The sequence below is a fragment of the Ips typographus genome, linkage group LG6, assembly GCF_016097725.1.
Source record: "Ips typographus isolate SLU linkage group LG6, UJ_Ityp_2.0, whole genome shotgun sequence".
Classification (NCBI taxonomy): domain Eukaryota; kingdom Metazoa; phylum Arthropoda; class Insecta; order Coleoptera; family Curculionidae; genus Ips; species Ips typographus.
In genome coordinates this window covers 5,939,562-5,956,966 of record NC_138427.1, presented here as the reverse complement: position 1 = coordinate 5,956,966, position 17,405 = coordinate 5,939,562, and the positions used below count along the sequence as shown (strand labels likewise).

The 17,405-nt window shown below is 31.9% G+C and overlaps 1 protein-coding gene across 2 annotated transcripts; it reads left to right on the top strand.

The window, feature by feature from the left end:
* The first annotated feature begins 129 nt into the window (after positions 1 to 129).
* Positions 130 to 10,369, top strand: Ask1 (apoptotic signal-regulating kinase 1). Of its 2 annotated transcripts, XM_081982894.1 has the most exons (24): positions 131 to 559; positions 623 to 822; positions 883 to 1,077; positions 2,121 to 2,269; positions 2,323 to 2,447; positions 2,503 to 2,714; positions 2,770 to 2,920; positions 2,975 to 3,168; positions 3,223 to 3,504; positions 3,914 to 4,092; positions 4,150 to 4,325; positions 4,380 to 4,511; positions 4,572 to 4,745; positions 4,803 to 4,944; positions 4,997 to 5,117; positions 5,180 to 5,312; positions 6,952 to 7,090; positions 7,265 to 7,336; positions 7,437 to 7,540; positions 7,596 to 7,773; positions 7,830 to 7,968; positions 8,030 to 8,296; positions 9,000 to 9,191; positions 9,244 to 10,369. In XM_081982894.1, the coding sequence occupies exons 1-24, from the start codon at positions 499 to 501 to the stop codon at positions 9,391 to 9,393; spliced, it is 3,867 nt and encodes a 1,288-aa protein (XP_081839020.1). In that variant the 5' UTR covers positions 131 to 498; the 3' UTR covers positions 9,394 to 10,369. The 2 variants fall into 2 exon arrangements, with proteins under 2 accessions (XP_081839021.1, XP_081839020.1); XM_081982895.1 differs by lacking the exon at positions 7,265 to 7,336 and having other exon boundaries at positions 130 to 559.
* The last annotated feature ends 7,036 nt before the right edge of the window (positions 10,370 to 17,405 follow it).

Genomic DNA, 17,405 nt, shown 5'->3' with positions numbered 1-17,405 from the left:
CTAATGATCAATGAACAGAATCTGTGTTCTGTCAGTTAAACATCACTTGTCGATGTTGATTGTAGTTTGACGTCTTCATAAATCATTAATGACATTTTAGCTTCTATGTTTATTTTATAATTTTAATTTTTCAATTTTTTTTGGAGTGATTCCTCAAAACTACAAAAATACCAACGGATTGGGATATTTCCAAAAACAGCAACGGGTTGGATACTACGTGAAAAGCGACGAGGACGTCAAATTCAACAGCGACATGCGTAGGTTCCTCATATGCTGGGCCCCAAATGTGGAAGGTCAAAGTGGAAACTATGTGAAAAGTATTTTGCACTCCTTTTAACGCTATTTATTTAATTTGTTCAATTGGTGACTGATTAAGAGAATTACTCGGATTTATTTACCAGCAAGTCTTGATATTATTGTTTGCTGAACCAGCTGTGCAAAAAGTGCCTATCTTGAATAATATAATAGTATTGTTTATTTTATTAGTGGGTTTTGTTTATGTTAATAAATGTTAGCAAAATGCCTTCTATACCACCGACTGTTATCGAAACTGATGCAGGTATAAATGACTCATTATTAAATGTTGTCATTAACTAAAATAAACCAATTTTTTTTTGCATAGAGTGTCACAGTGTTACAGATAGTGTGGGATCCCATTCAGATATTTCCACACATACTAGCACCACAATGATCAAGCCCCATATGGAAGTTGTGTGTGTTATAGATATTTGTCAAAATGAGCATCTGGACCACAGGAAAAAAGCCCTTGAAGAAGTCAAAATGGCTTGCATTCAAGTTGGAGCCTCACTCTCCCACATTCAAGTATGTATACCTAGTTATGCACAGGTCAGTAAAATGCACAATAATGTTTTGTTGCTTTAGTTTGAAAAGCTTGATTTTGGAGAAACTAATGTTGTGAGCAGTTTTTACAATGCTGATGTGGTTATTATTGACCTGTCCATACAAGTTCAACGAAGCAGTTTAATATACCATCTTGGAGTCAGGGAGAGTTTCAATATGAAACAGAATATATTGATTTATAATGATCTCAATTCTGAAGACACTTTGAGGCTAAAGGTGAGTTTTTCAGGGTGTTAAGGTTATTAAATTAAAGCAAGAAATTATAAAATTGGTGTTATTGTTTGATTCATTTGAGTACAAGGACATTCAGTGTGTTATACACATAAACATTACCTGTGCATTGACCTCTTCCATGTTTTCATTATGAATTACTGTAAATAGTATAAATGATACTAGTCAGTGATCCCAGTAGTTTGTGAAAAACAAGATGCCTTGCAAGAATTCTTATTAAGAAAATAAAGTTACTTAGTTCAACTATCTTTTCATAATATTGCATTTTAGTAACATATTACTGCCAGAAGAAAAATTTTCTCAATCATTTTTTTAAAAGTTTGTACTTTGTACTAATTTTGTTGGCAATTTAGGTATATGCCTGTGGCTGTGAGTAATAATACTGTTAGCATCTCCCCAAATATTCTTTCTTTTAAAAAAGGTTAATTTATAATGTTCAAACAGAGTGCAATCCCTGAGTTCCCTAGAAAGAAAGCTAATACAAACTAATTTTATGGTATTTATTTATTTAAAATATTTCTGTAGACACAAGTGCAGGTTTTAATTGAAACAAAAGTTGTTGGTTATATTAAAAGCATCCAAGTTCTAAAATCATGTTTTTTACAATTTTGTGACAGTTATTGTTGGAATTAGAACTTATTTGCTTTTGGAATGATACCTGTCAATATTAATTTGCTTCCTAAAACAAAAACTTTGATATTTATTCCAACACTTCTCATATTTCTGTGATAGCCCACCATATGTACTAAAACCTCCCAGAAAACCTTCTTGACTGATTCATAACCTGTGGACTATCTGATCATACAAAAACTGTTCAGATTAGTCTGTATTTAAGAGCCTTTATCCCCAAAATAAAATTTTTATTCATGGAAGTCTTGAAAAAGTTACAAAAATACTTTTTTGGTTTTCACCCTGAATCAATAAAACGTAAGGTTTTCGTGAAAAATTCACCCTCTAAAACTTATCCAATTAAGTTTTAGAGGTTTTGACATTATAAGTTGATAAGCGATAAAATCCTTTTTTTGTAGTTGTCTTGCGCAAACTACACATTCATTTCATACAAACTATCCGAAACATCATGCTTAACTACCGCTCCTACGGACAGGGGAGAGGATACAACTGAATTCCTACATCAAAGACTCAAAAAATCGTTGCAAGATGTGGAAATTCAAAGCAAGTACGTTACTAAACTTGTCTGCATTCAAGTGTTCAAGCTGATTATAATTATAGGGCCCACATGAAAGAGCGTTTTATGATAGACCTGAAAAAAATCAATGAAATGAAATCAGGACCTGAGAAAAAGGACGCTTTGTTAAAAATTGTGAATCGGTTGAACGATCGAAACGTCTTGTCCGGTAAATATTACTGAAACAAAATTGCGGTGTGGACTGAATTATTAAATTGCTTCAGGTGATACCATCTTAAATCTGTTGCTCAGTTTTCGAGATATTCAAGAATATGAATCAATGATTAACATAGTAGAAGGTCTACACTCTGTACCTGCCGCTCAGAAGTATCTGAATTCTTATATAATATTTCATTACGCTTTTGCCTTGAACCGGAGAAGAAAAGACGGTGATAGAGAAAAGGCTCTTCAAGTCTGCATCAAAGCATTACAAAAGGTTTGTGTTATTATACACAGTATTAATTGAAGTGTTGTAATGTTAAACATTCTAGAAAGAGAATAACTTTCCTGACATGCTGTGCCTAGCTGGTCGGATTTATAAAGATAAATTCACTGAGTCAAATTATATGGACAAAGAAAGTTTAGATCAAGCTATTCGTTGGTATGAGAGAGGGTTTGAAGTACAACCAAATGAGTATGCTGGTAAGGATTTATTACTGCTGTTTATGGGTTTTTTACAGTTTTCTCCTCTGATAGGAATCAACTTAGCCACTTTACTGGTAATAAAAGGTGAAGAACTCAGCAAATCAAGCAAATTACAACACATAGCCATTGTTTTAAACAATTTAATTGGAAGAAAGGGTAGCCTCGCGTCTCTAAAAGATTACTGGGACGTTGCGACGTTTTTTGAAATATCTGTCTTGGCAGAGAATTATGCTAACGCAATTCAGGTAGTTTTTTTCGCTCAGTACAAAAAATCCACAAACATTTTTAATATAATTTAGGCTGCTGAACACATGTTTCGTTTGAAACCTCCCGATTGGTACTTGAAATCTACTATAGGAAACATAAAGTTAATTGACAGGTTCAGAAAGAAAAAAGACGACGAAGACATTTCTGCTGAAGAACAAGTATTTTACTTTTGGATGGAGTTTTTTACTGAGGCCATTAATCATACTCAAGATAATTCTCCAGGACGTTTTCCAGTGTTGATATTTGAACCCAGTAAAGAATACATGCCTAGTTATGTTTGGATTAATTTTGGAGCTGAACCACAAACCTTACAAGTAAGTGTTATTAGTTTCACTGGACTTATTTATTAAGGTTTGTATGATAGTTATAATACTGCTTATTTATTTAAAGTGGTCCATTGGATTTCTTTGATTATGTAATTAGATGGTATATATTGGTTTCTGGAACCAGTAAACAGAAATTTTTACAGTCACCTGGAGGTGTTTGGCTTGTTTAGTGAATAAATTGTTGGTAGATATTATTGAGCGTAAACAGTTAATAGTGAATTTCTATAATAGACTGTGCTTTGTTAGTTAAACTGTATTTTTAAAATGTCCAAAAGGTTGTTGAAAGTTGAGTTAACAACTGACGAAGAAAACTATATCTTGTCAGCAATACTTCATCAATTTCAAGATTCAAAAAAATTGAGCTAAACTTTGTCTCATTTTATTAATGATATTTTAGGTATGCAATATTTGCTTAAAACGCTTAAAAACCGGATGTACCGAAATTCATGAATGGGAATTTACTACTGACGATATTAGAAGTTTCAGTTTAAGTACTCAGGATGATCGATCTCTTTTTCTTTACGTCCTTGCCATATCAGACTGTTTCCAAATATTCTTCCCTTCAGAGGCCTGTAGGTAAGCATTATTGCCTCCAGGTTTTTATATGAATTGTCCAAATGAGATTATTTTAAGGGACGTTTTCCATAAACTACTGGTTAATTTATTAAACTATGAAGAGCGACCTTTAGAGCCTGAACCACCTCAGGAAATTCAATGCGAATATGAAAGGGATGAGCAGGGTAAAAAGAAGATTTTAGGAAAAGGCACATACGGGGTTGTTTATGCTGCTTTAGATTTGAATAAACAAGGTATTATTTAGCCAATGCAAGCATTAAAGTTTGATTGATTGTTATGATTTATAGTCAGAATTGCTGTTAAGGAAGTCCCTGAGAAAAACTTAGGGGCAGTTCAGCCGTTGCACGAAGAAATTCGAGTACATTCTCAATTGAGGCATAGAAACATTGTGCAGTATCTTGGTTCGCGTTCAGAAGACGGTACTATTTTTTCACCTCATTGTAGTTCCACTATTTAAATTTTCTACCATTAACAAACAGGGTTTTTCAAAATATTCATGGAGCAAGTTCCTGGAGGGTCTTTAAGCGCTTTGCTACGATCCAAATGGGGCTCGTTACAGAAAAATGAAGTTACGATGGCTTCCTATACAAAACAAATTATTGAAGGCCTGAGGTATCTTCATAGTCACCGAATAGTGCACAGAGATATTAAGGGTTTGTAGTCTGAGAAATGGGTTGTTCAACGTTGGTGCATATTTGTGGTTTTTACAGGTGATAATGTTCTTGTAAACACATACAGTGGAGTGGTAAAAATTTCGGATTTTGGTACCTCTAAAAGGCTGATAGGACTAAGTCCCAGCACTCAAACGTTTACTGGAACCATTCAATACATGGCACCTGAAGTTATTGACAGGTACGTGTTATGCTTCCAGTAAAATTGTTTTAATTTTTGTGTAACTGTATAGGGGGCAACGTGGTTATGCTGCACCTGCAGATGTTTGGTCTTTAGGTTGCACTGTTGTTGAAATGGCAACTGGAAAACCCCCATTTATAGAGCTGGGTTCACCACAAGCGGCTCTTTTTAAAGTAAGTTGATTCTCCAAAACTTTAATATAAAGTTCAGTTGCTAAGTTACATTTTTGGTTTAGGTGGGTTACCATAAAGCTCATCCGGAGATTCCGGAGTTATCGGAGAAAGCAACCACTTTTATTTTACGGTGTTTTGAGTCAGATCCTGATAAGAGAGCAACGGCAGAGCAGTTGTCAGAAGATCCCTTTTTATGTAAGTACCTACTTATTAGTTTTTTCATATGGAACAGAATAAATAATTTAAGTTGACCGAGTCTCTCAAATTTAAAGTATACCAAATCAGAATATGCATGGTTGATTTTTAAATATCCAATATTATTATATAGGTTTTTTTTTTAAATTTTTCTCTTTGATTAATCAATTATTTGCCAGAGCTCTGTTAGGCCATTTTTTACCTACCTACCTCTACCTAACTATCTATCAATTTGTCAAACATTAAATTTGTAGTTTATTGGCAAATAAATGTAGTCTACGCCACTGCTTAGTAATGTAAATTGTGGGTCAACTTTTTTTGTATCTTCTGCTTTGTTTGTTTTATGATCACTCTCTGAAAAGTAGAGGATAAACTGCACAGTTTTTGCCAAATATTTTAGAGTTAAAAATCGAGTTTAGTCACGTCGTGCCATTTTATTAAGTTAAATATTATAATAATACGGAAATCAGGTTAATTTGTTGTTATTTTACCGATTGACTCGGTAGTGCAAAATGCGTTTCCGTAGTGATTGTGTATCGAAAAAGTGCCTATTTGGATGGTTCCGAAAAGGTACACACGATCATGTTTTAAAAGGGGCAAGTTTATTAAAAGTATAGGGTTGATATTGGAAGAGTTTTAAGTTCTTGGCAGTACATAACCTATACGTTTTCTTTAAACATTTGTGGTTTACAGGATACAGGATTGAAAAGTCTGTGAAACTAAGTTCATCAACATTCATTCCCCAAATATATTTGAAAAAATTGTGATGGAAAAACTCAGGAAGTCGTCTCAATATTTTTACTACATATAAGCTTTACAGTTTAGGAAAAGTGGTTGTGATAATACGGCTAGTAAAAATCAAAATAATTTAAAAAAATAATCTTTTAAAGTTAAAACAATTTTGGGAAAGTTTAAGACAGTTGTAGAGGGCTTTGGAACTTTTCAGAAAGTTCTCAGTAGCATTTAGAGGTCTTTGTCACACTCAAAACGGTCCTAGAGGCCTCTGACCACTCTGGAAATGTTTAAGGCTCATCTAGAATTTCTGGCTTTTTTTTAAAAGGTTGTCAAAGGCATTCAGAGGTCTCTGGCACTTTCAAAATGCCATAGAGGTTTCTGGTAATTTAAATCGTTACCATGTTTATATGCCGTTGGAAAACCCACTTCGCTATAGTTTGTTTTTTACAACTTTTATCTTTATTTACACCGTTTAGGCCTAGACTTTGTACGTTAGATTTCGAAATGCTTAAAGCATCTGAAACCCTCTTAAAAAAAAACAAAAAAAGCGTATTAAACAAAAACTTGGAAACTGCGTTTAGCGGTACTAATGTTTTTCAAGCCACTTTTTACTTCTGGAAATAGTCTATAAAAAGTCTTGATATGACTTTTTATAGACTATTACTACTCTTTTACTATACCTGAACGGCATTTTGGACACATAATTGGTTCACCCTTTATTTACGAAACTGATGAAACCGTCAAAATAACCTGACAATAGCTAATAGTATGATACATGTAAAACACACATTTTTATTTGATCTTCATCTAATAAAATGAGATAAGGGATGTGTGTGCGCAGAAGTCATCAAATCACCTTATAAACAGCGCTTTTACAATTGATTTAAGTAATAATTACTTTTAGGCCCTGAAAGAAAAAAGGCAGTTAGAGTAACTACAGAATTTAACAGAAGCGTTTCAGTCCCAGTTGATAAAATGGCTTCAAGAGTTAACTCGGGGCATTCGAGCGCTCCTAATCAAACGCCAGCAACTCCAGATTCTGAGTGAGTATATTTTTATAACGTTTTCATCCAGTGTGTAAACTCAGTAATTCTGTGATAAGCTGTTGTCCATATTGTGGTTTGACATAGGGTTTTGATGTAAATAATGTCTTATGGTCATAGTTGTTGTTATAATCGGGAACACGTAATATCTGTTTTACTCACATATTTTGTTAGATCCAGTCGTCACAACAGAACTGCTTCGCTACTGCCGCCGATTCAAATGCCAACTGATTTAAACTTTGGCAGGTACGCTTTTGTTTATGTTATTTGTGCTTTTGAGAAAACAACCACATTCCTAAATTCATTTGTTAAATCGTATACTTAAAATTGCTTAATTGAATTCTAGTTTGGCTTCAACACCATCTTTGGACTGTGGCGAACATGCTTTAGACCACAGTTCAGAGAGAAGGAATTCGTCTGGTACTCTATTATCTCCTGAGGCAGATTTAGGTAATATTCCTATTAGACTTTTGGTGTGAGTTAAATTTAATTTATTTTTTAACAGTGGAAAATGAAAAATTGGAATCTGACGGTTTTTACCTACTGAAAAAAGACTCGCAAAGAAGGACAACGCTAGCAAAAGTATTGGCTAATGATGGTAAAAAAATATGCGATCTCTGGATGCAAAAAGTTCATGACAAATATTTGGGAGAAACTGTGTTGACTCCCGATCACCTTCATAAGTATATTTAAATTGATTTTTATTCTTTTCACAATCTAAATTGAAAGTAATTTACAGATTAATGGACGGTTTAAAGTCGTACATCACTGATCCTAATTTAAGTATTGTTGAATCCACTGTAAAAGAACTAAAAGAGGAAATGGACTATGATAGCACGGCAATTCACCAGTTGCAATTCGCCATATATCTATATCAAGTCCGTTACTACCACTTAAAATATCTTTTTCGGTAATCGATAAAATCAAACTAATTCGTAGGAATCAGTCAATGAAATTCTACGTTCACACCCTATCAAACCCCACTGGATGTTCGCGTTAGACAATTTGGTACGGTCTTGCGTTCAGGCAGCTATAACAGTACTTTCTCCGGAGCTTGGCGAGAGTTTGGCTCCTCAAGGTTCGGTCGATACGTCCAAATCCAGTAAAACCAACGAGAGTTACGATATCGATCATTCTTTAATGCATCTTAAGGGCGAACACTCCAGGTTATGCCATGACTGTGTTGAAAACCTTAAACGGATAGTGGTAAGTGTTGTTTACCTTAAAATATCGTTTTTTGATTCAGTCAAAAAAAGTGACAGAAAATTGTCAAAATTTATCATATATATTAGTAAAATTGCTGAAAATCATGCATCATGAAGGTTGAATTGCCTTCGTTTTTAAAGTTTTTTGTGCTTTCTCATTAAACATTTTTTGTAAAATCGTACTGTCTATTTCTGTTTTTTGTATTAATAACAGCAAGAACCTTCCTGCTATAAACTATGATATCAATAATTAAATAAATACTGCGAAAATTGCAATCCAAGAAATTTATTTTTGTTGAAAATTAGAAGAAAATTTAACTAATTTTAGGAGAATTCAAGAGAATGATATGAGATATTCAATGAGAATGAAAAAGGCTTATAAATGCACATCAAAAGCAACAATTCAGGCAATAAAATTTGAATTACTTATTTAGAAATTATAAAATGCCAAGTAGATGTGATCTTGGAGAAACTATATTATAAGTAGTCTTTACAGCTCCATAGAAATTAAATTTGAAGACAATACTTTAGGTTTTTTAGATTTTATAACAAGTGACTAATAAAAAAAGCGTAAGAAGAGAATATTCTTGGTAAATTACTAAGAATTGAACGAAGATTATAATTTATCGTTTTCCGTAAATTCTTTGTGGAGAAAATTACCTTGAGTCCTCTCACTGTTTTTATTTCCAATTTTTGTCTGACAGGTAAAAGAACTGCAAGAATCCCATAGGCACGAAATGGAATCATTGAAAACGTTTATTTACGAAACCACTAAAACACAAGCTGAAGTGTTGAGACATACTTTGTTGCCGGAAGAGTGCGATGAAGGTGAAGAAGATCCCAAACTCGCCAATTGGCTCGAAGGTTTGGGTCTTAGCGATAGCGCCAGACGAAAAGTAAGTTTTTGTTTGATTTAAGTGTTGGTACAACTGAGTGAGTTATTAACAGGTTTTGTCACGCGGCTATAAACTAGAGGAAGTGTTACACGACTTCAACCGTGAAGAAATACGTGGCTTGGGGTTGATCGGAGCTTCAGGATTAAGGTTATGGAAGGCGATTAAGCATTATCGGAATACAAAAGTGAACGATATTGCTTAACCGCTTGGCGGCAGTCTAAAACGAACAAAAAATAGTATTTGAAGTGAGACGAGACATTTTTTTAATATAAGGTGGGCATAGACTAGCTGTATCACAACCATGTGTGACATACATGTTTGCGCATGCATGTGATAAAGTATGCTAGTCTGTGCCCAACTATACGGTTTAAAAATATGTTTGTTTTTGCCCATTCATATCACAATTTAATTTGGTTTTTGAGTCATTTTCGGATATTCAACCAAGTCGGCTAAGCCAGATTTTTAATTTTACTTTTTTTCAGAACAGAAAATTCAATTTTATTTACATGATTTAAAGAAAAATGTTTATTATTTTGCTGTCGTTTAATCAAGTAAAGATGTGCATTACATTGATTGAACTTTTTAAAACAAATTGGAATTGTTAATATCTTAAACTTTTAAGCAGAAATGTATTTTGGTTCATGTAATTTATTAGAATTGATATTTTTAGTTGTCTGTCTTCCAGAACAAATTATTATTGTTGAAAGGACTGATTAAGTTTATTAATACTAGAATAATTTTTGAGTGCGAGTGGTTAACGTTCGAATTAACTGTTTTAATTTAAATCATATCAAACTGTACATAATAATTATCATTATAAGTCCTATTAGGCGAAAGTCAGCAATAGCAAATAATTCTTTAACAAATATGTGATTAATTTACCAACCTTGTAAGGGTTGCAAGGTAAATGCAATATTTTTGTACTGTTCAACAGAGCTGCTAATTGAAATTATTGTTACTATCTGTGTATTGGTTAAGCGATATTATTATTTATTTAAATTATTACCTTATAAAGGTGTAAACATTTTTAGGTAGATTTTTTCGGTCTCCCTATGATGACCACGCCATCACATGCAGTGAGAAGAGTGCCTTGAGTTTTAGTTGTGTTTTTTGAAGAATTATCTTAAAGAGTTTTATTTTATTGACAAAAATTGGTGCTAATAAAGACAGTAACACAATGGAACTGTTGAATAAAAAAGTATTACCTTGTAAATCGTGACTTTTACTTGACACTGACAAGAGTTTACTTAAGATTGTTAGTAATCTTCATAAAGTTTTAGTTCAAACAAAAACAAGCTAATACTTCTTTTTATTCATTATACTGAGTTTTTTTACACACTATTCATTTACAGGTGAAGACTGAGATTTTAATAATTTGCTCCATACACTTTTAGCAGATGAGTAGAGAAAAAGAAAAGTTACATAATAGAAAAAAGAAGGTTTCTCGTCGATATATTGAAGAAAGAGGTAAGTTGCTGCTTGGTTATATTGCATAACAAATTTTGCTTTAGTAACTTTCATCTATTCCAGTGATTTTGGATTTAATGCATTACAATTGACCTGATTATTAAAAAGTTACCAAAAATGTATCGAAAAAATTAATCGAATTTGATACTCGTCTGTAAAAGAAATTGATTGTATTCTTGGTAATTGTTATTATTTAAACCATCAGTCAATGGTACAGACAACGTTATGTTATCAAGTCTCCTCCAATTCCTTTCATAATTATTATGCATTTTTCTTATTTAGCTTCGCCATGGTTAAGTTGATTTTAATAAAGCAAAATGATTGCTACAATGTTTTTTCAGAACTGGTAATTATTCCGATTAAATCACAAATAAGCTATCAAACTTAGGATTAGTTATTTGTATTACTTCTTTGCCAATTTTTCAAATCAATTGTTCGTCCAAATGTGACCTTTAAATATTACTTTTACACTTATAAAATTCTATAAAAAATAATAATTATATTGTTGCCTTGATCTGAACATTAAAATAGTAGCTAGAGATGAGATTTTACCACAATCATAACATGGTATCTCATGAATTGCCCATGAATTTCGCCAACAGTAGTGAGTTTACGGTTTTTAGAGAAATTATCTTCACAAACCGAAAAAATGACGTTCCACAGATTCCACGTGGAAAAGCTTGAAAATTACATTCAAATCAGCGTTGCTCCAGCCAAAATTTGATTCAGTCATTTTACTTTTAGACATATAGAGCGTTAAGGTTTTATAAAAATTACTCTTGATATAAAACCCTACTTTTTCTCCACAGCGCAGAAGATTATGCGTGTATAAGATATCTTCTGTAGATGGTTTTTTGTTTGATCTAGAAAAGATAATTTATTACAATATACATAATCTGGTAAATATCATCTTTTGCATGGCAGAAACTGTGAACAATTTAAAATCGATGCGGAAAAGCTCTGGTAAATTTGAGAGGTTACGAAAACCTTCTGGAGATGATGGAAAATTTTAAATTTGGATTAAATAAATAATTAAACATGCAACAGGATCCCCATTAGTTTATACAAAACTTACATTATTAAGAATATTACTCAGAAGCTAAGCAAATAGAATGAAGGTAATCTAGTGCATATTTCTCCTCTGAACATAACTGGTTTGATCATCAAATGCTATAATTATATCCGTTTACAATTCCATCAGGGTACTTATTAGAGTAATATAACTATTTCAATGGCTTTCCGGGTATGTACCAACCAACACAAAAAAACTAGTACAATTTTTTTCGAATTGGAAATATATCCAGGAAATAAATTGCAAAAACCAAAATAAATAATAAAATGTCGCAATTAAACGCGGATCTACTCCCATTGCCAGTGATATGCCCCTGAAAAGTGTGGGTACGTGATCTTCAGATCAGAAAATTATAATTGACTATAACGATTTAAAATTGATACCAAATTTAGATTTCGGCATTGACAGCTGATTTACAAGCGACTACAAAAAATCTTGTTTAATATTAAGCAAATACTCCAAAGAGGTCGTACCTGCTTCTAGGTAAATAGTGCTTTGTTGCACCATTTACATGTTTAAAAAAATAACTTTACCTTACTTTGACTTCCTACTTCCGCTTCTGTTACGTTATATTTAATATAATAATTGAAATCAAGTTTGTTGCTTTAAAACTATGTATGTACCTATGCATTATAATACTTAAAGCAGAAGTTAACTTAGTAATTCAGTTAAGGTGTGCATGAATGAGTTTAACTCAAAAGCAAATAAAAAACTAATTAGCAACAATCAATATGTTTTAAATTAAAAAGATTATAACCTTGTTGGGTTTCCATGACACCTTCCCAAGTTCTAGGACAAAGGCGAGGTGTCTACGTGCACATATGAAGAATGAAAGGAACAAACACATATCTGGCGTTAACTTAGCGAATTCTTGATAGGTTAACCCCATTTGTTATAATAATAACGCTAATGCCACTTAATCGGCGTGTATTAAATCACACCGGCCGTATGTGGAGGTGTTTTACGATAAGATAATGGTCTAATCGATCATTGTTGTATGCTAATCGGATATGTGGTAGAATTTATTGAATTATTTTCACATTTAAATACCGTAATAAATGTTGGTTTAGTCATATTAGGTGTAACTTATTTTGATCTGATCTGATTTGCAAAAACTTTTTGGCAAGTTTGTAACGGAAATTGTATTTTTACACTATCTTTGACTGGAAAACATTATGTTTTCCGTTTTCTTTTAATAGATTACATCTAAATTTTATTTCTTCCTCCAGATAATAATTGTAAGGAAGTGAGAGTATAATATAATCATATAATCAAGTTTCTTAGTAATATATTGCTGTTGGTTCAACGGTAATGAACCGTTTCAAAGCAGCATGTTATTTCGATTGATGAATTGTGGCAATATTTATTCATACCGCAGTAATATTTCAATAATATTATAAAATGTCCGAATTATTTCATTAGATATTAAGGCATATGGGTTACTAAAAACTTGTTTTCATAAAATGGAGTAAAACATCCAAATCATCATATTGATATGTTAGTCAAATATCCTTTTAATATTATCCCTTTATTTATTATTTTTAGTAATAGGTAATTGACCGGTAAGTTAATGGTAAATTACACTTTTCTCCCTGGCTGTACCACATTTTGTAGTGTTCGGATGGGACATTTAATGAGGATTCCAAAAATGTGCTTAAAACTGTTATTTTCTCACTCCAAGGGGCCTATTCTTGAAAGCAGGAAACGTCATTTTTCAAGAGATGTGTTGATAGAATGTGACAGAAGAAGCTGACAATGGCGGGTTCCTGTCACATTTCTATTGATAATTCCCTTCCCTCGTTTCAAGAATATGCACCCAAGTGCCTCACTGTCCTTTCAAATTGTTTTTCTGTCAGTTCAAACTTTGATACCGCTTTTCTCCCTGACTGTACCAAATTTTGTAGTGTTGTTCAGGTTATTGAAAAGGAAATTTAATGACGATTTCAAAAATTTGCTTAAAACTGTAATTTTCTCACTCCAAGTGGGTTTTACAGGCAATTTTGTCCCTGACTGTCCTTTCAAACTGTGTTCCTGTCAGTTTAAACTCGAACACCGCTTTTCTTTTTGACTTTTCAGATTATTGGATAGGGAATTTAGTGAGGATTCCAAAAATGTGCTTAATTAATTTACGCCCATGTGAAAATTTAGAGCTTTGGGTACACGAGTTTAGATACCTGATGTGTGCTTTACATGACAATTATGTTACCACAATTTTGCAAATTTTTTTTTGTAACAGTAGTAATAAATTACATTTTTTACATGTTGAGTAAACAATAATATAGTCAAAAGAATTGCAAAAAATAACGCAACAATGTTCAAGCTACTTTATTATTAACCTAAGGCAGATACACATCAAAAGCAATTAGTTCTGATTCCTTAATGATATCGCAGCTAACTTATAATTTTGTTCTTGTAGTTCTGTTATTCAGTCTGTAATTTAATAGTAACCAACTTATTATTATCATTCTTGCCAGGTTAGTTCTAATACTATTGTTAAATGTACGTAGGATTTAATTGACACGAGGTTTGATTATATTTTTTCGTTTCGTATTTGGAAAAACCGCTTAAAATTAAATATTCAGCACAAATTAATTTATGCCTGTTTTTCGTTATCTGGTTATTTATAAAATAATCTGATGGAATAAATTACTATTATTATTAATATTGGTACTTTGACCTTTCCCAATCGATTAATATTGAGTATTACTTAATTTGACCGAGAGGTATTGATCCCAATCTTTACGGTATATTTACTTAACTAATAAAAATAATCGATACGGAGCATTTAGCAAAGAAGTCAATGTTAAGACGAATCGTTAAACAATCGATCAGAAAAAGGTAGGAGCCGTTTAATTGATTATGTTGCGGTTTCATGCCTAAACGCATGGAATCTCTCCTAATATTATGTGATTGGATATAGGTATTCGTGTACCACGATGTTATTAATCAAAATAATTAGTCCTTAATTATATCACTTCTCAACTGATTACACTTTCATTTGGTTTTTTTGTTTTTTTTTGCGGTTTTCTTCTCATTCCAATGAGCTTTTTATTAAGTCGTGAATGATATTAGCACGTATCGATTTGCTATCCGCACTCATGCGTGCCAAGATTTGGTATTTTAAGATAATATTATGCATTTAATGGAATTGGTCAAGAATGTGCGCAAAAATAGGAAATTACATAGAAAGCAATGATGAGCGTTTCAAAGTGATTTGTATGCAAGCTGTTTGAAAGTGTTAAGTAGTCTTTGTTCAATCGTTAATTAACGGTACTTCTGGTAAGATATTCTGGTGGGCACATCTTAAAAATAAGAGTTAAACTACAGGAATATTAATTGCACTGTTGACGTAACACTTCTGCCATTCTCTTAGCATTCAAACAATTCTACCGCAATGACAATTAGATACAGGTAAAAGCATTTAAAAGAACGTTACATTTATGTTTTGTCAGGCAAATTAGTCATAACACTCTAATAATTATGAGGAGTTTTTAAATATAATTGTAAGTTAACAATTTTTGAAATAAAATACATTTTTATAGTACTTTGTATGACTTTGGAATCGAAATCCTGGCAAGGATGATGTTATTAACAAACCAGAAGTTTGGTGTTTGACGCTATAATTCAAGTATAGTGTTTCTATTCACGTGTAGGAACTGAAATTAACCTTGAGTCGTCCACGATTTATGTCCAGTTTTATAGGTTTAGTCAGTCTTAAGAAAAGCCTAGATTAGCCTTAACATTTAAAAATTAAAGTTTAAATTATAAAGTTCAGTTGAAAGAAGTTCTTGAATCTGAAATTTGGTCTATTTGGAATATGGATTTCCTAATTATTGTATTGTTAAGGTGATGTTTGTGTCGTTAAGCTTATCTCTTTAGGTATTTACTAATTAAAAGTAATTTCGATTAAATTTTTCAAAACAAAAACGATTTTTGTTTTGTTCTGATTTCTCCAAATTGTATACCAAAACTGTACTATAATATTGTACTGTATGATTTTACATTAATTTAATAAATACTTACTTTAGATACTTTGTTAATTCATTTAGATCAAATCAAGCAGTTCAATTACTTAATATTTATTGTAATGTTAAGTATCAAGCAGATGCACCCAACTTAAAAGCCTTTTATTCGGTATTTATCTAGTACATTTAAGTATCGTGAATGGCAATAACATTAATATTTACTGAATGTTCAAGCCATTAATTATCTAAATTGCATTCGCTTATAAGGAGGAAGCCTGTTCGTGTGAGTGTATACGGAAAGAATTTACAGCAAGGATAAAAGTAAAGTACACGCATACGACCAATTTATTAATCAAACTGTTTGGACGGATTTAACACGCCCACTGGTTTATTAAAAAAAAATGGTACAGGGTTTACTGTCACTCTATCAAATTAACATCTAGTTGAACATATTTAGTTTAATTAATTGTATGCATAATTTGTAATATGTGTTGTCTGAAATTAATTTCTAAAAAACACACAAAACCTTGGCATTGTTATTTCAAGTTTATTCCTACGCATTCTAATTTGGTTCAAAAAATTTTAAAGAAATTGAAGGGATGTTAAAGGACCCTGACGTGTGTTTCACCGCACTTTTACTGTTTTTGGTTGGTTTAACACAATAATAAAAAAGGGAATCCCTATGGCTTTCCATTATGTAATTTATTAGGCATGGTTTGAATGTTACCACCATGTTACACAGAAACATTTTAGCTAAGGATGAACCATATTTTCTTTTAATTAGAAACGAAAGTTTTTCACTGTGGGATTTTTTGTAAATGTTGGTAAATTCTAGCGTCCTTCAATCAAGTGTGGAAATTTAAGGTTATCGATTGTATAATTTTGAAGCTGATTGTGCACAAAGCGTTTAATCATGCTCAGTTGGTTTTGTTCTAACCAGTTTTTTCTCCTTCAAATTTAGTATCAAATAATGTAGAAAATATTAAGTGCGGATTCGCAACATTTTTTGTATAAAGAGTAATGAAAATTATACCATACTTGCATAGCAATAATTTAGTATTTTGGTATAGAGCAAGCCACTGTAATTAGCAGTTATGTCAAGTGTGTTAATAAAAAAACTATTTTTTTAAGTTGTTTATTACTGTTTTTTACTGTATTATTATTATTTATTTAATAGCAGCAATGTTATTAAATGATCATTTTATTGATATTGTTTAGCTTAGTAAGTGTATTAGCCTGAAATAAAAAAGTACGAGTCTACTAATATTCTGTTAAACTTGTTTTTATTAAATTAGTTAACAAACAAGTTGTGTTTACTTTTTTGGCCAATACTAGTACTAATACAGTCTTTGAAAAATATCGACGAGCCACTAATGAAAATGATTGACTTATTACTCTAATTAAATTTGTATCCTAAATAGGTGAGTTAACTGATTATTGTAAGTAGATTGGATTAACTAAAACCACCTTACCTATCATGAGGAAACAATAAATCATCTTTTCTCTGCTAAATATATGCCATTATTCGTTTAGTTTTGATAGCTATCTGCACGTATTTTGCTAATGATTTATAAGAACCTATTATTTATGGTCAAATACAATTATTAATAACAGTAGTAGCTAGTTTATTACTTATTTAGAAGATTTACGGGTCACTATACTAAAGTGATTTGATATGAGAAAGCTTTCTATTTACAACAATTACAATAA

Excerpts from the sequence above, each read along its gene's own strand:
- Ask1 (XM_081982894.1), top strand. The coding sequence starts at position 499 with ATGTTAATAAATGTTAGCAAAATGCCTTCTATACCACCGACTGTTATC. Across the intron at positions 3,169-3,222 it reads ATTATGCTAACGCAATTCAG|GCTGCTGAACACATGTTTCG; the intron begins GTAGTTTTTTTC and ends AATATAATTTAG. Across the intron at positions 7,541-7,595 it reads ATCTCCTGAGGCAGATTTAG|TGGAAAATGAAAAATTGGAA; the intron begins GTAATATTCCTA and ends ATTTTTTAACAG.